Source organism: Taurulus bubalis (assembly GCF_910589615.1).
Source record: "Taurulus bubalis genome assembly, chromosome: 15".
Lineage (NCBI taxonomy): Eukaryota > Metazoa > Chordata > Actinopteri > Perciformes > Cottidae > Taurulus > Taurulus bubalis.
Genome location: NC_136603.1, coordinates 13,232,216 through 13,256,010, shown reverse-complemented (window position 1 = coordinate 13,256,010; position 23,795 = coordinate 13,232,216). Strand labels below are relative to the sequence as shown.

Sequence of the window (23,795 nt, the reverse complement as noted above, 5' to 3'; positions counted from 1 at the left end):
GTTTATGAAAACCAGAGCCTCCCCAGTACACCCACTTTCAACTGCACACAGATCTGGCTTGTCTGAGTGGCTTTCCACTACATGTATTTTCCTTTTTGTCAGTAATAGCAAATATTTTGGAAAAATGCACCTTTTAATAATCAATTTGCGATGATACACGGGAATTGAAGACACCTTGTGAGGTACAGATATTCATACTATCAAGCACTATGATTTCATTGTGATATATTTTGAAAGATGGGATCATGTAGAAAACATGTTTCAGTGTTTCTCTAAAGGGCTCAAACCCCCATTTTCTGGTGTCGAACTGCTTTTTAGCAGCCAATGTATTTGCCATAATTGATACAGGCAAAGAAACAAGGCTGAATATGCCACAAACTCTGTTACAGAAGCAGCGTACTATAAATTGCTGTCAATTTCATGTATCCAAAAATGAATGTCAAGAAGATATTCACTGAATGAACATAAAAACGCATGTGTGCACTGCCAGTGTTTCCATGCTGGGAAGACATCCATAATGTGCTTTTCCTGACAGACTCATAAAATAGCTTTTACTGCTCTGAATACCAGGAGAATTGCAACACTGGGTTTGCATGAGCATTTTAAAAGCAGCGCAAGGAATGCAAGTTCTTTAGATGTGCTCTTACCCATCTTGCAAGTGAAAACATGCACAGGAAGTTAGAAGTCAATGAATACTGTAATTTAACTGAATTATGTTGACCACATATCCTCCCAGGTAGCAACATCAGGGGACGCAGCTCAATCAGAATTGATCTTGACTTGACTCAGAGGACTGCCTTGTCTGTGTACCTCACAGAAAAGTGATGATAGCTCGCTCATGCTGGTTGAGGTTGTTTTAGGTGTTAATCCTGTACAAACTGAAAACAGCTTGCTAATTATATATTTTTTTATATTGTTTCTATTGAAAGAAAAAGTGTTGAAGTGACATTCTGGATATTAAAGCTGATGTAAAACATATCAACAAAGTCAGTGAAATCAATTAATGTTATTTCCTTTTGTCAATGTTTTTTATTTGTAAATGTCAGTTTATGTAGTTATATCCTCTCAGGCTGCGCCAGCCTGCAGTGCCGCAGTAAATCCGTAATTTTGCAGAGTTTAGCCTGATCCCTAATCAGACCATTGAACACCACTCACCCTCGAGAGACTAATCCTTTTGTTCTGTCAATAAAGGAGCACCTGTTAATAGTGTCTTCAAAACATACACTATTTGAAATGAAGCAGCACAATTCTAATTGTGAGACAGACCTGACTCGTGGGCCTTTCCAACCTCTTTCTTCTTTTTGTGTGTTTTAACTGTCTTGCATGTGGCTTTGTGTGGCGCCGCAGACTCATAAGAGCTGTCTTCACAGAGCTCCACCCAGACCCAGTTGTTAAAAGACTAATTGTGGAGATTGCCCCTCAGATTTCTCTCCTCTCTTTCACCTCCTGCATTTGTTCTCCAGCTCTAAGCCTTGAATGGGACGGCGGTAAAGTAGATGTGAATGTTAAATTAGGCGAAGTTAATTAAAGTAAATTACTTTGGAATATGTGGCAGTCAGAGGAGAGTGTCAGCTGATGACTAAATCGTGAGTGATCAGCTGCTCCTGCTCTTTGAAAGCCTCTTTGAAATTATGATTGATCAGCTTTTTTATTAGGGATGTATAACAATAGTAAAAAAGAAGTTGATTACTTATTTAAAAAAAGTAAAAAAGGTGTTACGAAATGATTGTGCTTGCTTCAGGTGTTTAAACATTTGAATATATGGACTGACGTATAGTAATTTCTCATGCTTTCATTAACACTTTATACTAACCATGAGTGGTTTATTAACCATGTGAACCTGTTTTAAACCTTTTTGCTCCTCATTAATATATGTACTAAATTGAACCAACAAATTGTATACATTTTCCATTTTGAAACAGTGTCTCAAAACTGTACATCATAATTGTTTATAATATATGTATATTCTTGCAGCTAACGAAATGATTACATTGCATTATATTTTCTGAGTTCATGCAGACACAATAACACATTTTCATTCCAATCAGTGGGGAACAGGGAGCTGGTAAATTGGAGCAGCAAAACAATAATTCCACTGATTAGCCCCTTTCTGTGCGGCGTAAGTGAACTGTTTATACTGTGGAGTACCTCTGCAAGAGGAGAGGAACCAAAACAGCCTGATTAGGCAAAGAGTAATTGGATAAGTTCATTTCACCATGAGGACAACGCACAGGATGACAGCTTGCACAAAAGTCTACAGTTTCTGTTGACTTGCATGGAACAAGGCCACTGGATTAGGATTTTTGGTTGTCTGTCATTTTGCTGTTGCGCTACGATGTTTAGACGTGTCTGATCAGTTATGGTAGATTGTAAATGTCTTGTTGTTTAGTTTCATGGTAGATCTCTGCTGAGTGCAATGCTGCCTGCCACACATGTCGAAAACAAATGGTTGATTGGTGATGAAAGAGGCAGCGCTATGAGTCTATGTTGGCATGTGAATGTACACGGGCCTGGACCATTAGCATGCTTGAGAAATTTGGAGCAGATTTGAAAAACTTCCTGTTTTATGGCATCATGCCACAGCTACAATGTTGCTTAAAAACCCAAATGCTTGATAACTTTTGATCACAAAGGTCTGATCAAAGTTCCTGATTGAAAACAGTCTGAATAATATAACACGGGCCTGTAAAAGACTAAACATAGGCGAATATGAGTTCCTGTTAGTTTTTTTGAATACCTCTAAGAGGCCTTTTTGTATGTCTCCACACGTTACACCTGCCTACCAAATGTCATACATGCAGGTGAAACCTCAATGAGCGCTAGCCCGTCAATCGACAACAGTTGTTGCAATATTTCAGTCTGATCTAAAGTGGTTGACTGACACTAGTCTGACATTGTAGTGTTTCTAGTGAAAGATCTGGCTTCATCTTTAGACAACCAGGAAATGCATCTGATTATTGGAGAGGTAGGGATAAGTTAACTTGAGATAACTTCATAAATAATGCAGCTCTGCAACGCTTTGCCTGAATCTCTTGTTGTTGCCAAGCTTGACAACTACACACAGCGATGAATCATCAATATTTTCTACATGTATCACTGTTCGAACATGTTGAAATACAATGTGACAGCCTTGTGACAAATAGAGCGGATCACCTCAGTGACGTTAACATCTCGCAGGGCCTCACCTGTCAACAGACCGTCACTGTTCAGGTGTCAACACAAGAATATGGATTGTTGATGTCATGAAGTGACTCCACCATGCACATTCCAAACATCCCTCAACACGATAATACTTAACGCCAAGTCATCATTCACTTGACATCCACTACCCTGTTGAATGAGACGGCATTTCCATTATGCCACAGCATGAAACTTCCCAAGTTCCTGTTGACGGATTTACAGAATGTGTGAAGCCATATTCCAAATCCAAATATGCTAGATTTACTAGTCCTAAATAAATCGAGCATTAAGGTTCCACAATATGGATTATATCTACAAGTACTAAATACTGTCCAAATTTGAGGAATATATACATATATCTATATATCTATATCTATATATATATATATATATATATATATATATATATATATATATATATATATATAATAAATCAACAGTGCAGTATTATATTTTATAAGATACTATATATATACTGTATATACAATCTATAACAGTGCAGTATCATATGTTATAAGATAATCATATACTGTATATATATATATATATATATATATATATATATATATATATATATATATATATATATAATCATATGTTCTGTAAAATATATGACATATATAAATTAGTTCAAGCTACAACTGAAATATGCTTATTTGCATCAGTGATAATAATCCAATAATCATGTTGTAACTTTTACTTAAGTAAAGGATTTGAGTACTCCCATCACCACTGTAAATCCATATTTTATTTGCTGACCTAGTGATATTATAAAACAGACTGTGCACCACCTGTATGGGTTGCAAATTAAAGAACATATTGCAGCCCACTGGTAATGTTAAAGGCTGTCACTCTCATGTGACAGATGTACGCTGTGGCCCCCCTCCTTTTCCCCCTCCCTCTGCTGGAGAATCAGGAGTCCTGAGAGCTGCTGCTGGATAAATGGTCTGCTTCAGAGCCTCATTACCTAATCACCAGCACAGCCAAGACGTCTACGACGCAAACTAATAAGGGAAGACGGTCTAAGAATGGTCTGTTAATATTAGTATTTTTCTGTTAAATCATATTCACTTTTGTTAATTTATTGTATATTTTTTAACTTAATGGCAAACAGTTTTAAGACAAGAGGGTACTGAAAATACACGACCAGACACTCCCCACTTCATGTAGAGTGCCTGTTTTGCTGCACTTAAAGACAATTTTAATGGAACTTACTTTGACACTGTAAGCTGGTTTCTTGCAGTTCTGACACTTGCACACTGAAAAGAAACATGAAAGTATTTCATCATATTTGTTATGACTTCCTCGTAATTCCCACTGTGCTATTTCATGTGGATGTTTATTTTTTCCCATATTATTTGCAAAAAGCTAATGATTTTTTGGGCCAAATCTAATCACTGTTCCACATTCGATCTCAAGAAGTCAATGATATTGATTCTGTGGCTCGGATTATGTTGTTTTTACTGTCTTCGCATTAAAAAGTGTGGTTGCTGCTGCTGCAAAAATAATTCTATGCTGATACTCTCTCTGTGTGTTTTTTGTCCTGTCGCTGCAGGTGCTTTTGAGGATGAGGATATCATCCATGTTGAGGGGACAGTGGACCCTGTGAGAGATATGGAGATCATTCACGAGGAGCTGAGGCTGAAGGATGAGGAGTTGATCGGCCCTATTATTGACAAGCTGGAGAAGACGGCCATTAGAGGCAGTGACAAGAAACTCAAACCAGAATACGTGAGTCAATGTCGCAGCAGGCCTTTTGCTACCCCTCACAGCGAGACACAAATAATAACCCTCCCACACACATGGCCAAGGAGAAAAAAATATGTTTTGTTTTAATCTCCCTCCAATAGGTCTAACCCCTCCCCCATTTTTTCCCTTTCTGAAATTGAAAGTGATCAGGGGTCAGGGGTTTTCTGCTGTAGAAATCATTAATAGAGAGTTACTTATTCAGCAGCTGACCCTGGGTCACAGCACTGGGCTAATGAAAGTGTTTCCTCACAGCTCTTTTTATTTAAAGTAATACTCAAATCATGGCACAGCATTTGCTCATGCTTATACACCTACAGCAGCTCAGGAAATTGTATAAGTCCTGACAGTGGGTGACACATATGCCAATTGCTATGAATACCGTAAATGTTTAGAATATTATTTGACAGAGGATTCCTCAGTTATATGCAACAAGGTGCAGGCCAAATACAGGGTAAGATCAGAGAAAAAAAAATCACATCCTGGATGTCAGATAAAAATATATGTGGATGCACACGCATTCAGATGGTCATATTGTTAAGGTAATGAGGCTGAGCAGCCAATGTTAGCAATGATTTGGTTGTAAACGTTTCATGATGCCCTTCCATCAGCGGAGCAGGATAAGTTGAACTAGCACGCGAGGGGATCTGGCCTTTCACTTGGAGTGTCATGCCCAATTTCAGGCCCTGACACACGGAGGCTCTGACCACTCATTACACTAACGAGTGGGGCTTTTTCACCTGCTGCAGAGGCCCAGTGTTTGGTGGGTTCCCCTCAGACTAAACCCCCCCTTCAGCCAACAGCACTTCCCCACACCCCTGTAGCCCCACAGACAGGAGCCATTCAGGCTAGGCAGGTGGCCGCTTACGCACATAATTGCTAACAATTTTAGGCAATGAATAAAAATGATACATTACTTGTCAAAGGTTGTGCACACGTCGGCAAGTGAAATCTATGGAAGACCTCTTTAGATGGCAAAGAATGGTGCTTATCAAAGGCTGCAGCAAGCTTTTAGATGGGAGGGGTTGTGTGATTGTCTCACAGGCTGTGCATAGCGTTTGACACGCTCAGCTGTGCAGAGGCACATATATGTTTATGTAATCTAAATGCAGAACATGTCCATCAAGACTACGTCTAAATGTACAGTTTAAAAAAAAAACAGTGCTTGTACTTTCTTTTGCAGAGCCACAGCATGAATAAAATGGGCATTCTGTATAGAGGGTGATTACTTCCTTTGATTTTCCTCTTTACTGAGTAATTTGCAAAATAATTTGAAATAATAATTTACATTGTTGCACTCAGTTTCATATAAGGTCTACAGGTATTTATGTGGCATGAAATTTCATGCGCAAGAGCTGCTTTTATCCTGCTTGAAGTGGATTTACACAATTATTTTACCATTTAGGTATCTGCGTATTGTCCCATATACACCTGATGATGATGCATCATTCATACTTATAGAGCTGGTTAGTGGACACAAATGTTTACATTAAGTTGCGTCCTAAAAATCCTAAATCCTTTTTTAAACATAGCTGCTCACATTTTATGTAAGTGGAAGTGAAATTAAAACTACAGTAAATCCAACTAGTTAAAACATAAATACAAATGATTTATTCAGTAATTATGATCAGACCACAACAATCTATATTTTGAAAAAACATAAAATATGAAATTGCTTAGTAGCTTCTTTCTGGAAAATGTAGTGTAGGAAATGTCCTGTACATTGTCACCACTATAGAAACACTCAAATGAATAGAAATACAACCTGTGTATGTTGTATTGGTTTGAGATGTCATAGCTTTCACAGCTGAAGATATGCTGACAATTCTGTTTTGTTAGGGAGAAAACAAATCAGAAATTTGGAATATATTGTAAAATTATTTAAAATAGCTGTCTGAATAAAAAAAGTAGCTGAATATTTAATTATGAGTTTCTGCAAAATCCATATGCATGCAGTAGCACTCGGGCAATGCAAAAGGAAGATTTAAATACATTTTGACGGTGCTGTGTTTATAAGAACAATGTTTCATTGCTTTTGTCCATGTGAATCCTCAAAAATACCTATCCTTACAAAACAATAAGAAGAAGCCGGCCCACCAGCGGCGCTTCATGGTGGCAGGCATATGTGTTTGACCCCTGTGGGACCTATATGCCTTTTATTAACACCTGCCTGTTAGAGGAGCGCTGCACGGTGACTGCGAGCTGATGAGGGAAACCTGGAGCGGGTTCAGCCTGTGTCACTGGCCGTTTGCTGTTTCCATTTCACAGATGATTAATCTCTCTGTGAAGACTTGGGACGGCGCGGGCGGAGTGTATGCAGCTCTTCCTGCGCTCTCTCCCGCTGGCTGCACTCTGGCTGCCTGACTAAAAGGCCTTTAGAATTCCTGTGGAGAGAGATGTGCAGAGAGTGAATGCAGCTGGCTGGGGGTCAGTGTGTGGAGCTTTTTCTGCCATTGTGTAATTGAGGCTCTGGCAGGATTTTTTCCTCAGTTCTTTCAAAAGGGAGTATGATTGTGAAGTGCTGCAAGGGTTTGGGGAGGGAAAAGGAGGTAGGGGGAGTGTTGCAGGAGGTGGGGGAGTTTTTATATGAAGGGGGAGGTCAAGTTGACAGGAACAAAAAGAATGTGTTCCGCTAATTTCTGTGGGGCTGGATCAACAATAATAGGCTCAATTTCTTTATTACAAATTTTATAACTACCTCCCTCCCTTTTTCCCACCCTTTTCCGCTTCCAGATCCTGTCAGGGCCCAGTCTTGCCTGTGGTCTCAACCCACAAGTACCTCAGTCATGAATGTGGCATACATAGCTGTAAATGCTCAATATTTTCTCCAGAAGTAACAGTGAATAATTAGTTCTGTACCTCACTAGTGCTTATTCAGTATACATTCTGCAAAGTGCCTGAGGAAGGACCAATCATTTACACCTAACTAACCAAGTTCCAATTAGTTTCCTGCTTTTTCCAATTTAGTCTCCTCTCTATCCTTTTCATTAAACAGTCCCGATGGAATATTGATGTTGAAAACTGCGACTCTGAGAGAGACACCCCAGAAGGCATTTTGTCATGATTTAAAGGAGGGAAGGGGGTCTTGTGCATGCCATCCCTGTCAAAGCCGGGCCACTCCTGCTCAAATCCGAGCACAGCCATTGTTCATTTTGGCATCAGGATGCCATGCATTTAGGAAATAATTACCCCATACCCTGCTGGTTTTATATTCTTTTTCATCTCCTTTAATGGCTTCTTGTTCATTCTCTTTTAACCCCAAACAGGACGTTATGTGCAAAATCAAGAGCTGGGTAATGGATGAAAAGAAACACGTCCGCTACTATCCCGATTGGAACGACAAGGAGGTAAGCCTTTGATGTTACAGTCAAATGTATTATTGTGATTTATCTTACTAATCTTTTCATCTGACCTGAAAGTGCAACTGCTGTTTCTCCTCTTTTGTTTCGTCTTTTGTGCAAATCACAAGTTAATATTATGCAGTTAGTATTATGCAGTTGGTTATATTTTGACATTACTTTTGTACAAGCTAATGACATCTGGCCGCGCTGTTTTAATTTAGAGGCTTTAAAGTTGCTCCCCACAGCGTCTATATACCAGACTCTAATTTGACTTGGCTTCACTTATATCTGTGCTGTCCTCAAAGGCAACATTGAAAAGTTTGGATTCTCAGTGCTTGCCCTGTCTGTCTCTGTCACAGATCGAAGTGTTGAACAAATACTTGTTTTTGACATCCAAACCAATGATTTACCTCGTTAACCTCTCTGAGAAAGATTACATCAGGAAAAAGAACAAATGGTAAGTGCTTTGAGGAAAAGCTGGAGCCGACTCATTGCCCATTAATCATCACCGAAGAGCTTTCCTTCTACTTATGTACAGAGTTACATTGATTTCTACTAACTTTGATTGAATCTGCATTTCAGCTATAAAAGGTGTGTGTGCATGCGTCTGCGTATGCATGTGCTGGGGTGTGAGAAGTGTGTGTGTGTGTGTGTGTGTGTGTGTGTGTGTGTGTGTGTGTGTGTGTGTGTGTGTGTGTGTGAGAGAGAGTTAGCCTTGCTGATGAATGCGGTCTCCTGCTGACAAAAAATGGTCATATCTTTGTGAGAGGATCTGCCTGGAGGTGCCGCTAAGTGAGCTCTAACACAACATCCAGCTCTGCAAACCTAAAACCAGACTCTTCACTTCATTAAGCTCATACTAGCATATGGTCTCCATTTTCTATCAAGATTTGTCATATGTCATATGGAAGGCTTTAAATGACAAAAAAACTAAAACACACATGTCCATTCTAAAGCCCAACAAGTAAATGAAATCATCTGGAGAGAGCCAATACAGCATAAGGATAGCACTATGAATATTATACTTATTATATCTTAATATGTTTGTGTCCAAATATTTGGTTTTGTCCTCACATGTTTTTTTTTTTACAAGCATCACTTTACAGATGAAATTCCCACAACTGAGGCTTTCTTGATGCACCGCGAGCTGGAGATAAAATACATGTGCTTTTAACTTTGCATGTGCAACACTATTCATAATGTGAACTTACTTCGCTTCGGTTACAGCTCTGTTTTGTCAAAACACGTTTTATTGTCACGTGGCCACAGTGAGAATGGATCTAGTAGGCTGTTAGACAGCCATTATATCTGAAAAGGCTACTTTTTCCACACTCCAGCCATTTTGTCAATAACATCAAGTTGTGGATTGTTATTGCACTTTTCCAATTGCCCTCTAGGCTTGTGGTGTCAGTTCTTCCTAAATGTATTTTTAGTGCTTTGCTTGGCAGCGTTGTATTACAAGGGAAGTTGTTTACCTTTGACTGTTTGTTAAAATGTTCATGACACGAAAGTATGAGTGTCAGATGGAGGGAGGAGGACGGGAAATCCTAAATCAAATGATTCATGACATGTGGAGCATCCGTCATCAGAAGGAAGAGGTTTTTTTTTCCTGTTGCATGTGTGCGCCTCTTTTTTAACTGTGTGAAACGCAATAAATCTTAGAGCGTTTTAAAGAGCCAAACAGTAGTGCTCAGGTATCCTGAGGGCGCCACAATGAACAATGCCGACATCAAAGTGTTGATGTTTGACAAGTGATGAGTCACTTCCCTTGTCCAGGGAGCTCACACCTGTATGGAGATGATTACAGGTAGATCTAGCTGGCCCTAATTGTACAATAAATGCTGCTCTCAGCTCTAATGGTAGCTAGTCTGCAGCAGAGACGCCAGACTGCCATTTGGCTGTCGCCATGCTCCCGTGTTTTTCCACCAGCACAGTTGAGATGATGATACGGTTAAGGACTATTCAAAGCAAACAGCAAGACAAATTGCAATCTCAGCTCAAAAATGTGTGGAGGAAAAGAGGGCGAAATCTAGAATGAGGCAAATAAGCCAATCTCATCTGTGTCTTTCAGGACATCCATTCAGGCCATTTCACAGGTTCAGTTTTTTCAAGTGGCACTGTTTTATATTCTAGGTGTTTTCTTCATGCCGCCACTCAGGCTTTATGTTAATGTTCTAGCAGCACGCTCCACCAAACATTATTTTACGAGTTTAATGTATCTAAGTTAATTGATTTCCTTATGACACACTCTATTACAGGTTGTAGAGACATAATAGATTATTGCTGTAGCTTTTGTCTCACATGGGAGATTGCAGCAGTTTGATCAAACTTTTTGAGCCTCCAAAACCAGTTCATTGTGAACCAAGATCATCCTGTTTGGAGCCTTGGAAGCTGCCCTTGTTTACACGAGAATACACAGTATTAGCTTTAGCAAGCCATCATTAATGGAGGGATCAGACGAGGAGCAAGGCCTCCTTTCATCCCCAGGTTCTCTGCTGGAGACAGTACATCATTTACTGTTGAGAGGAGCACATGGCTCCAATCCTATACAGTGTATGTGTATTAGAATGTGTACATGTGCATGTTTGAAGTCTGTTTCAGAGGCGACTCCATGCTCATTTGGATGCTGGTGTAATTGCGGTGTGTAGATCAAAGGATCGCTGGCGAGTGATGTTCCAGAGGAGACTTTACCACACGGCCCTCTCCTCTGTGCAGAGGGGGCCGCCTGCTGCTCACCGCTCCCCTCTACCCTCTAACCATGCACTGCCCCCTGCACATCCCCGCTCGTAAAAAATTATTAAGGCCGCATTTGTCATGTGTTTATGACTGAGAGGCATTGCGTGATAGGGAATGGCATCTACAAGAGTCTATCAAGAGGCTTTCTCCTCTTTCCTCGGCGTCAGTGAGCTGCCTCGAAGACTTTTTCTCTGTGCCGCATACCGAGTGTGTGTGTTAGAGAGGGTCATTAGAGCACTGTTGATGATGTGGTGACTGCAGCCTGCCCAGTGTTAGCGTGTTTTCACTTGTCAGTTATTATTTATTTTGTACGCTTTTGGCCTCGCCAGCTTTATCATTCTTTATTTATTTTAATAGGTTTGATATCAGACATTTATTAAATCCTCCTCAGAGAACCAAGAGCAGTCACATGTTGTAATGGTAAAAAGCACAGTTTAGAATACTCCAGATATGCTGTGATGTTTTTTTTTCTCTTGTCATTTATTTTTCTATTATTTTGTTCTTCTATTGGACAATGTGCATTAAAGTAAATTGGTGCCTCTTAAGTAGATAAGTTGACCTTTAAGGAAACCAGCCAGCGTGACCTATGTCTGTGAGTGTGTGCCGTGTGGGTTCTCCTGGTGAGTGTGAGAACTGCAGGGTACTATTGCGTGGAGCTTTTATTAACTGTGTATAATGTGTGTGTGTGTGTGTGTGTGTGTGTGTGTGTGTGTCTGTCTGTGTGTGTGTGTGTGCTTGTATGCTTGTATGCAAGTGTGTGTATATGTCAGAGCATGTGAAGATGTGAAGGCCTTCTTCTTTCTTTAGTCTGTACTCTTTGAGTCTTATTGTTACACTCATTCAAACGGATTGAATATTTTGTCTCTTTTAAGACTATTTCATCCTAAATGTGTGTTACATTAGGTACCTCTGTCTTCGGGAAACCACAACTGAAATAGTTACATACCACAACTGCTCTTCTAGTCAGCCTTTGTAATCATCTTTTTTTTCCTGCCATAAAGGCACAAATTGATCTTTCATAATTAATTCCCTACATATTTGTCTGGCATGGTGTAATTCAGAAAATTGTTTGCCATGCTTGTGCTCTCATCAGCCATTTCTGACTATGATGATGAAAAGACAGCTTGTGTCTGAACAACAATCAGTGTGTCTCAGCACTTCAGGAGACTTGTTTTCTTTCCAAGTCTTTGTCCGGTTTGATCTCAGAAAAAAGGCCTTTTTATGTTAAGGTGTCTTTGAGAAAGACACTAACTCAACCCCTGTCTACCTTACTCATTATAAGTAAAAAGGATATGGTTTAGATATATGTTTCTTATTGTCAACAAATCTAATGAAAAGATCAAAACCAACAATGTAAGAATTCTATAAATTGTTGTGTGTGTAGTCAAAGCCTGATCTTATCCCTCCGTGTCATAGAGCTCCGTTGTTGTCTAAGAACGGAGGGACATTTTCCTTTTTAACGACCTACAAGGACATGTCGTTTATTTTGATTTCTGCTCTTAAAAAATACCCACTAACTGACAACACGTGTATCCCTCCGCAGCTGAAAATAGTCCCCAACAAATGCAGTGGGTAGTCTTGAGTGATGTTTGCTAAAAACTGTACCCAGCTGTTTCAGGAAAATATTTATAATTCTAAAGAATTCAACGCATCTGTTATCCGTTTTACAGGGATGACAAGAAGAAAAATACAGTATAACATCGACAGATCCTAATTATCTGTTGCAGGGTTAATGCACTGAAAACACCAGGTGAGATCTCTAATGCTAAGTTTAAAGGAAATTCAACCACAGTTAAGGAAGGAGAAGAACATCTCTTTGCTGAGACTGATACTCTGGCTGGCCGTAGGAGGAGCTTTGACAATGAAAGTAAAGGAAGCCCTGACAGAGTTGCAGCACGGCAGTTGTCTCGAGAGAACATGCCTATAGCTTTAGTGTTGACTTGTATTGTGTTATCTGCATTTTGGGGGTTTAAAAAAGCACAATAATAAGTTAAAAATGCATTTTCTTTTTGTGTGATCATTTTGACAAACAGCCAGCTATTTCTGAGTACCCGTCAATGTTTAGAGACAGAAGAAGAACAGAGATGGGGTGACACTATTATGATTCACTTAAAACCACTGCATGAAAGCAGTCCTGCAGCCCACTTCAGCTACTCCAAACCATAATTCCCATAAACACAACTGAAACTTTATTGAGTGCAAAACCACTGCCTCCATCCATGTTGTTTAGTAACCACTATCTGGGGAGTTAGCGTTCCCTTTTCAAAGCCGTGAGGGAAATATATATATATATACGATCACTTGTTCTTTTATATTTTGTGCACAGTTGGCCACTCTCTCCTTGTGCAGTGTGGGATCCTGAGAAACACTTTCCCATGGTAAGATGTGTATCCTACTGCCCACAGTCAGTCCTAGTGGATGCCTTCAGCGAGCTTTCAATGAGTGAAAACAACAGGAGAGGCTGTACAGTAAAACTGAAACAGATGGTGCTAATAAATCCCTGTCTGTCCAGATAGCCTGGTTATTGACTGTCCCCTGTCCAGGTAATGAAAGGACACTGTTGACATGTCACCTCATTGTCTTTTGTTGTGCCCTGGTGGCGAAGACACAGCACTGTTCTTGTAACTAATGAGACAGATCCTAAACTTCAGAATAAAGATATGTTTTCTGTTCTTGTTTGTTCTTTAATGACCCTGCAAGAAATCAGCTTGTTCTCAGAAATCCTTTACGGATTGTCACTTCACCTTCATTTGTCAGACCCAAGGACGCTCATGCCGAGGCAGTCTCCTGCGGTTCCTAATGTATGTAGACACCCCTGCAGCAACACAACATGCTCGCTTTCTTTGAAGGTGCCTTGGGAATTGTTCCCCTGCAAAATCCAAGTTTGGCATAACATTAAAAAAAAATGTCTGCAAGTTTAAAGTTTGTCTAATGATGCATTTTGATAGTTTTGGCTTTGTTGAGCTGTGGTTTTCATTATCTTTGTGATAAGGTTATGCCCGAACACACATGCAACAGTGAGTTGCCTGTGGCCTCGGCAGCTCTAATGAGACAAATAAATGAATTTAGTGTTGCCACATACAGCTCCTAAACGCTTATTATCAGGATTATTGTTGAACTGTTATAAATAGGGGAAGGAAAAAAAGATGCAGGATTGGAAGGGAACATGATTGGCTGATGTTACATATGTCCTTGATTACCTTCCTTCTGCTTTTATTCTAATAAGTGGCATTCTTTGTACTCCCTAGGACAGCTAGACAGTCTGACACACGATGAGAATAAATATTGCATGTGGAAGACATTAAGCTGTCATCCAGGGGGAAAAAAAGAAGAGATGGAGAAATCCGTGTGGTGTTCTTTAACGCTACACTTTGCCTGCTCTTGTCACAATTGTCACATTTTGATGACTCCCCCACTCTACCCCAGCCCCCTTATTTTCTCTCGCCCAGTCAACTGCTGTGAATGACAGCATGGATACCCCATATAGAGAATTATTTTTGGGTGATGTAGAATGTACTACTCTGGGTTACTGTTAGCTTTTTTTGTCAACCCCCTCTCACAAAGACCCTTAAACAAGGCTATAGCTTTGATAATGTGCTCTCAACAGCCTTCGTAAAGACGAAACTGGGGGAGATGATTTCTTTTAGGGTTTTATCTATCACGTGCAAACATTTAAAATCACAAACAAATGTTACGGGTGTAGTTATCAAAGAAAAAGTTGTTAGAAAAAAGCTTGTTATCTGCACACCCACAAGGTTTGTTTGAGATATGATGTGAGATGATGCTCTTAATTAAAGCTGCTCCCATTGTGCCTGCGCTGGGTTCTGTTTCCTCCAGCCTGTGATTGCTTTGAAGGCTGAAAGAAGTTCACAATATTGGAGATAGTCTGTGTGTGTGCGCGCGAGCGAGCGCGTGTGTGTGTGTGTGTGTGTGTGTGTGTGTGTGTGTGTGTGTGTGTGTGTGTGTGTGTGTGTGTGTGTGTGTGTGTCTCTGTCTGTGTCAGATCTCAGAGACTGATGTGTAATTCCTTTCCATCAGGCCATGGCCACAGGAAGCATAGAGCGTCTGCACTCTTGTCGCTCAGGAGCTCACCACTGGGAAGATGAAAAGCTTCCCACAGAGCTACCAACTTTCCAGCCTCAAAAGCCACCATGAGCTCATACCTCTCATAGCTGTCTCCCTCCGCAGAAAAAGGAAAGAGGAGGGTGCTAGTATGCGCTGTGTGCTGCAGCATCCTACCCCTCGAAGATACTTGTCCCTGCAACTGGGGTGTAGCAAAACAGAGGGGACCCTGGGTTTATTACTTGATGAGTCTGTGCTGCCATGCACGCTAGCAGCTGCCAAGGTTTGTGGAACGGCTCAGTAACACAATCGGCTGGTTGGGGCGGCCCCAGCGCCCTTTGCCTCGGTCCTGTGTGGAGCTGAGGTGCCATTGCGTTAACTGTGAACACCTGGCCAATGTTCCTAAATTATTTAAGCCCGCCTGCACAGACACCTGTCGTCGGTCCCTTCACCACTCTCCATGTTGGGTGTGTCAGTGATAAAGCTGTGGTGGATTCAGGTAGTAGATTACTCTTTAGGTCTATCAACATTCAATTACATCTGAAAGGAGCTCACAAACTGGAGGTGATGGCCCACCTTTTACAGGCTTAACTGGCTAAGCACTCCTAATAAAGCCAACCTGTATGAATGTATGTTTGACGCAGGCCCAGGTCATTGTCTCAGGTAGCTGCCCCTGTACTTTAGAAACTCCCATTGTTTTCCCCTCCTGAGCCATTTAAGCAGATCAAAGCTCTGACAAAGCCCAGGGAAGCCCCAGGCATGCGGAAACACAGAAATTACCCCCCTCAGGATTCCCACACAAAAAGACAAATAGACTAGCCCCAGAGGGTGGCCCCCTGTGGGACATCTCCATTCAGAGCCAGCCTGTTGTGAAAGCGCCAATTGTTTTTTTCTTCATTTCACAATATATTTTTGCATTAAATTGAATGTAAATACAAGAAACATAAAATCTCACGCCTAGAACAAATAACTTGACATATCTTTCTCGGTGTAAGATGAACATATATTGGCTATTATCTTCTTGTTTTATAAGTGAAAATAAACCGAAATATATATAATAAATGCATATCATCTTTTAGATTTGTAAAAGTTTGAACTATTTTCCTCTTTAAATCGAGAGCAGCAGCAAAAGCATAAACATGGATTGTTCCCTAGCTGTGTTTGAGCCAGAAAGCTGGTGAATGATTAGCAGAAATAATGTCCCTGTCACCCTTAATCACATTAAAACGTGGTTAATATTTAATTTTGGCCACTTGATATGCAAAAATTTCCACTTGATTTGCAGCAGAGGCCATTGGAATTCCATTATAAAAAGAATAAAAATTGCAGGCATCATTTGTTCAGAGAGGGATATCAAGACCAGAAAGTGCTGAATCTTTCTATTAACCAGCAGTGAGAGATGGCACTCAGTGCCGGGACATAATAGGAGACTGACAAGACACACACACACACACACACACACACACACACACACACACACACACACACACACACACACACACAATCTTGCACACTGGATTTCTTTTGTGTGCGGCATAGACCTTTTAAATCTTTTACATTAACAAATATTGTATCTGCTATTTCTGTCATGGAAGTTTGCATGTCCAAGTAGAATACTTTCAATTTTATCTGAAAAGATTTGTATATTAAGATGAAATGAAATAAACCGTGCATAAAAAAAATGTCAACTTTCAAGAGAGGAGATGCTGATACAATGCCATTGAGCAGACTTTACTGTAAACAGTCACTGGTGTCTAGAAAACATGATTCTTGTCAACATTTTTTTTCCCCCGAAAAACAGATTTACATGGAGACCTTTCTATGATATAGAATTGTATGAATGACAAGATGGAACAAAATCTGCAGCATGTTTTACATAATAATTTTCCCAATTTACACATCCTCATAGAATTTCACACAAATAATTGGAAAGGACATAAATACAAATTGCAAAGACAGCGCTGAAGTTGACAGAATCGGTTTTGGGAGCCATGTTGACGAAACATCAAAGCTCTTAATTGACAGTGCTTTGTTTCTGGAGTTGAGGGAAGGGGGAGTTCCCTGTTCCTGTGGCAAGGTGTTTGTCTGGTCCTGTGTCACTCAGTGTGAGGACCAGAGACCCCTCTGCTCATTTGCAGCTCACGTTCTCCATCTCGGCTTCACATTATTAAAATCATCCCTCAGCCTTCTACCGAGGGCCTCTTTGTTACTTGGCTGGCTTGGCTCAGCTCTGTCAAGTCTTCACCAATTACAGTCTCAGGTACAATGGTCTATTCAAAGGATCACAGCCCTTGACTGGTGTGGAGAGAGTGATTTGTGAATCATTATTCAGCCGCCTGTAGAGTACGCAATACCTGAGGAATGCAAATAACATGCCACCAAATAGACAGCTGTGCTGCTAAAAGTGACAAACTACAGCTGTTATTATCTCAGATTGGATTTTTTCGCCTCTTGGAGCGCCCGCCATCTCCTGTTTTCAGCTTTTTAGGCTTTGACTAAATGTGTTTTATTTTTCTGTCCTTTTATTGGTGAGACATGGCAACTATCTTATTGCGTTGGCAGTCAAACGTCGAACAGAAAGGGAAATATTAGGTTACGTATCCTAATAGATGTGCAGCTGAAGAGGCATATGAGGCAATTCAAATACCTAGCCTGTAGTGTTATTCTACCTTGTTGGGAAAAACATCCAGTTAAAGCAAAACTGTGCTCTCCCTGTCATATGTTGTATATTGATAATCATTAGGTACGAGCAGTGATATGGTTTTGTAGGTGATAAAGCAGTGACATTGTTATTGGAATAGATGTGGTTTTGAGGGGGTTGGGTCCCTCCCAGTCTTTGATTCTTATGGGCTTTAAACAGGAAACTAGGATTACAGATAATGACAGGGACCCCGTAGAATCAATCCAGCCTAGGAGCTCGGTCAGAGCCTCCGTGTGAAAATGGATTTGTGTGATGCTGTTCTTTGAGACCTGTCCAATCCCAGCCTGAGAGCTTGTGGGGCTAATCTCATAATTGCCCTAACCCCCTTGTATTGTTCTGACCGAGAGTTACCATTAAGTGTGAGGATATCTTTGTCCTGCAATGTCAGGTGTCCTGCTGGACAGGAAGCCAAAAAGAGAAGAAGAAAAAAAACACTCTGAAAACACTGCAGAGAATGACAAAGACATTTATGAGTAAGGAGACACTTTGCGGTAAATGTCTTTACTCTTTCCTGGCTTCATGGTACATATTTAGTTGGGGTGAATTAACTCTATTAGTTTGTTATTGTAAAAACCAAAAGCTTTGTGTGTGCCATGAACTGGATAGAAAGAACACAAACTTTATAATACTTGTATACAATTATAAAATATTGACCAGCATGTGTTTTTAATTGCAGAACTTGTACTTGTATTTTTACTGCGGGATTCTGGGACTTTACATATTTGTGGATCTATACTCTTTCCTATGAGACAATGCCAAGTCAAATGTATGAGTCAAAAACTTTTAAGGAAACAAAGTCAAACTCTCTGAAAAAAAAAACAACGCTTGTTGGAGTGCGTTCTCCTGCAAACACTCATGTGTTCAGCTGTTCTCATGGCTATGCATACACCAGCGGATAACAAATACTTTCATGTGAATCAAGTCCTTCAACTGCTTTTGTGGCTGCTGATTTTTACCAGGTTGGTGCAAATCAAGGAGTGGGTGGACAGTCATGACCCCGGAGCCTTGGTCATCCCCTTCAGCGGCAGCCTGGAGAGCCAGCTCCAGGACAAGAGTGAAGAAGAGAGGCAGAAGCACTGCACAGAGCACAAGACACAGAGGTTAATTATCATTCAGTCCCCTCACACTTTATTATCAGCTGTGTCCTCCATGCACTCCTTTAATTGCATGTGCTGATAGAATAATAAATGGAAGAGTAATTACCATTATAAAGCAAAGGATCCCTCTTCTTACTGAACAACTCAGTCAAAGGGTTTTCCTCTGTATTAAGTTTTTAACTGTCATCTGTCATCTGTAGGTATAATTATAACATGGGCATTTTGGGCTTATTGTTCTCGCGTGAAAACCTCTGTAGAGAGAAAAATTGTGGCAACAGATGTTTTTTTTCCTCTTGGTGCAGAACGAGGCGCCGTGTTGCATTCTTAAAAATGCTAAATGAGTCTACACGCTTTCTAATTAATCAAAGAAACCATTGGAGAGTTGAATGTCTTATGTGAAACGAAGTGACCCATCTTATTCACTTAATGACTTTATATTGAAATGAATGGGGCCTTGCCACTGAAGTGAACTTTGTCTTGGCATTAGTAGCAATAAATAATACTTAAACAGTTCAGACCCCTCAATTTAAACTGAAATTTCTCTCCACCAGTGCCCTGGCCAAGATCATCAAGACAGGCTACGCAGCCCTGCTGCTGGAGTACTTCTTCACTGTTGGACCCGATGAGGTCCGTGCATGGACCATGCGGGTAAGAGCCAGCTGTCTGCTGTGCACACACATATGAGTGTGAGGCTGTGTACCAGACACACACAGGAACACACACACACACACACACACACACACACACACACACACACACACACACATACACGCACACACACACACACACACACACACACACACACACACACACACACACACACACACACACACACACACACACACACACACACACACACGGTGTCCCACGTTCCACCCTGCTGGCACCCTCACTGATATCACACACTTTCAACTTTGTCATGGTTGTGCTTTAGCTAGTCATTACAGGCCAAGGATAACTTCAATTACTGGTGAGCTGCTGAACAGTGAAAGTGGGGGCTACATTGATTGAGGAGGGCAACAATTGATTTTGCCCATTACGTCCATGAGAATGTTTCCATCCTGTGCAGATCTGCCTGCCCTCCTCCTGCCGCTGGAGATAAGGAGCCTGTGCATTGTGCCTGCCTAATCTGTGTGACGGAGGTTGTCTGTGCCAAAATTGATGTTGCTTTTCATTCGACTGTTTGTGGGCCTTGCAGGGGGCTCCTCCTCCCTGTGTGTCTCAGTTTACTGAGCCTGGCCCGCCAAGAGCTTCAACGGGATCGCAGGATATACATGAATACAGACGCTGGCTTTGCATGCTGGTATTGTGTAAATATATTTATGTATATATTTATTTTTCTTCAGAAAATAGAAGGATCGATTGCCAATGAAATAAGGTATTAAGAGTCACACATTGTAAAAATACTGCAAAGTAACTCTTCAACAAACTTTTGAAAACTAAAGATTTTAGTTTTATCCTGTCACACTTAATCATATTCTTCCATCCCATCAGATATTTGATAAAGGGTTATAATTTCAAACTTCCCAGAAACGTAACTTGGATGACCGTTTTCAAAAGGTATTGCAATTTCCCACAATGACATCTATTCAAAGAACATGTTGCCTAGCAGATCATTATGGCTTTGTTCCCTGAATGTGAGTTATTTCCATTTTCAAAAATTCTCCAGTTTGTTCAATATCTTTGTGGAAAAAGCTGCTATAAATTATGTTTATTTGGAACCAGTAATGCCAGAGAAATCAGTGTCTTACAATCATCATTGCAGATACTGCTTGAAATTCTCTAACACCGACAATACTTACAGGGCATGAGTAGGTGTGTTTGGGTTGTGCATCATATCCATTTGACAGGATGCAATATTTCAAGAGGATAAAAAAAGCCTTTTTATATTTTCAAAGCCTGTTTTCCTGTTATTCTCTTCAAGATGTATTTATTGTACTAAATTAGTATGCATGCAGACACCATTATTTCAAAATAGATAAGACGTTATCTATATATATATATACAAAGCACTACTCAAAAATGTATAATATATATATATATATTATAAATCCCATTTGACATGTGTTAAACAGCATTTACGGTTATCTCATAGGAAGATATCTCCAGTTGGAAGGTCAAAATGTTTCAGGTTTACAGGAGTCACAATATGCACAAATAATACAGGAATGCATCACATCATTTGATATTTCTTGTGTTGTGTTGCAATGTAAGAAAATACAGACTCAGAAACTCATACTGAGTAGTTTTTTTTCTGATTATTTCAGGGTGTTGCTTTCAGTAGTTTGTTTACAAAGAAAGGGAGATAACAACAACAAACCCCTCCTGCTCAGATAGGAACACAGGACGGCACTTTCATTATCCAGTATGAGCCTTCGATCGCCTGCCAACAGGACGCCCCATGCTGATACTTAAGAAAAATATTCCCATTTTGATCAGAAATGCAAATTTTATTTCTATGCAGAAGATTATTTTGCCACTGACTGGATCAGATAATTATGTTAGTGCTGTAACTTCACATGAATATCAAACTTCCATGTGAGGAACACTCATCTTCAAATAGCATCATTTAATTCATATTTGATATAAACATTAAATGTAAAGGTATATATGATATAAAACGTGTCCACACAAGTTTATAAACAGGAACTGTTGTTAAATATTTTCATGATGGCTTCTCAGACAAGTACAGGCCAGAGGGGAAGGTGAGCTCACTTCCTTTCTTTTTTCTTTTTTTTTGACACAGACACATTACATTTCAGTCAGATGACATCACCGGGTTTAGACGCACACTCATCTCAGCATGACTGATGTGCTCACTATATACAAAAAAGTCCTGAAACACTTCAAAGGCATCCTCAAAAACACTCTTATCCTCATGGACATAACTGATTACAGCCAGCCTTGATTGTGTGTGAGGGGCCTTTAGTCAGGTAAGCATCAGTGGGTAACTATATTAAGCCAATACATCTTGTATTGTAAAAACTCCACTCAGTAATGTCGTGTTCCTAAGTCCTTTAACATGCTTTATTAGGCAGCCTCGAGGTGAGCATTATCTATCAGCCTGCTCTGCATAGCTCTTAACTAGGACAATGTGGATCTCTTGTTATGCTCCATATGAAAAAAATCCCTCCCTTAATCTATTTTTCTCCAGATAGACAAACCTTGATGCTGATTAATGGTAGTTAAACTCACAAGCACTCCGTCAACGAGATTGCAAAGAGATGGTAATGTATTAGAGTCATTAAATACGCATCATTCTTTTGGCATGAAATATGTTGACCCCAACCTGATTATATACATAATTAAAACTGCTCAACAGTTCCTGAGCACAGAGCTGCAGAGCAGAGAGCGAGCGAGCAGGTCGACAGGCAGGAGTCATAATGATACACAGCAGCCACGTCACTTATTTGGGTCATTTGTCATTTCCGTCCTGCATTATTTCAGTGCATATAAATTGCACATTTTATCAGTCACCAGTTGTCTCTTTGCGTTTAGAAGAGGATGCAAGGTACAACAAATATATAAAACTATTCAATTGTTATGTTGTGCTTTTTAAATTGGCATCGGAAATAACTTTAGTCGCAGCTCTAAATGTGTGTTTTAAAGGATAAAATCATGAAGTCAATTTAAAGACATCATAAACAGCGTCATAATAAACGCCCTGCATCTCGAACAGTGAAATATTATTGAAGGTTTGAAATCAATTTGAATAACCAAACTCTGCTGTGCCAAAATAGTAAGGCCCATTGCAGTGAGGCCTATACCACCCTGGCCTCTCACTGCAACACTGGGTCTTCTTGCTGTCATGTCCAGAGAGCCGAGCAGCGACCCACAATGAGGGCGAGATTGCTTGGACAGAAATCAATACCACCACGGAATGGGAATCAGAAGGCATTGATAGCAGTGCTAGGGTCCTTATCGGTGTCCAGGCTGCCCTAGCAGGGCACAGCCGAGTGGAAAGCTATCCAGAAATCAGGGCTGAGGCAAGAATACCCCCGACAGAAAACACCCCGAGTGATGCTCGCAACGCTATCACCCTATCAAACACCATGTCGCTTGCATGCTGCAATCCATCTTCTCCAAAACAATTCATTTGTCCTCTCTTTTCCTTCCTCGTGACAGAAAGGAACTAAGGCTCCACAGGCTGCAGGGAAGATCCACACAGACTTTGAGAAGGGCTTCATTATGGCGGAAGTAATGAAATTCCAGGATTTTAAAGAGGAAGGCAGTGAGAACGCTGTCAAGGTGAGCAGTCAGGGTGCCAGCAGAGATGAGGGGAAGTCTCCTGTGATCAGTGGAGCTGACAGTCACCACACAGCTCCGACTGCAAACCGCTCTTCACCTTTACTCAGGGGAAGAAATTACTACACACACTCCAGCACCACTCCTGACAAGCCAACTGATTCTGGCTCTAAACACTGCCATTCTGCTCCAGCTGTGCATATCTTTATCACAATGTGTCTTAACTGGCTGATGGCAGCTCTTGGTCGTGGCTCAGCACAGTCGCTCGGAGGCAGCACTTCGTCTCCTCACCAGGCATTTATCTGATCTATAGAGTGTGCTGTTAGCTCACAGTTCTCTGTTGCCAAATCCCCAAGCCGCCGTAAGCATGTGACAGTGATATAAAGCAGCAAGTTAAATAAAGTGTGAAATTCCTCAAATAAGGACTGTTTCATGCATGGTTAGCACATAAATGTGACTTCCGTATCTTATTTTTATGATGGCCACTGTTTGTTTTTGACTATTTAACTGGGGTATGGGTTGTTCATGTGCTGCATCCGTTACTTTGCAAAATGCTAATCCTTCCTACTACAAGTGTTGTTTTTAGGGGTTGGCATTAATTTAGTTTCATATCGGCAAACTGTAATTTGGTAATTGAAGGTACAGAGTTAATAATCTGTTAATCAACGCTGTAGGATGCCATTCAAA

The 23,795-nt window shown here is 40.5% G+C and overlaps 1 protein-coding gene across 1 annotated transcript in view; it reads left to right on the top strand.

The window, feature by feature from the left end:
- Positions 1-23,795, top strand: part of LOC306748287 (obg-like ATPase 1) — a 37,358-nt gene that overhangs the window by 11,731 nt on the left and 1,832 nt on the right. The window contains exons 5-10 of the mRNA XM_079231442.1: positions 4,736-4,911; positions 8,193-8,273; positions 8,627-8,724; positions 18,726-18,866; positions 19,415-19,511; positions 22,989-23,111. Of these exons, the coding sequence (XP_079087568.1) occupies positions 4,736-4,911; positions 8,193-8,273; positions 8,627-8,724; positions 18,726-18,866; positions 19,415-19,511; positions 22,989-23,111 (716 nt within the window). The remainder of the gene's footprint in view (positions 1-4,735; positions 4,912-8,192; positions 8,274-8,626; positions 8,725-18,725; positions 18,867-19,414; positions 19,512-22,988; positions 23,112-23,795) is intronic.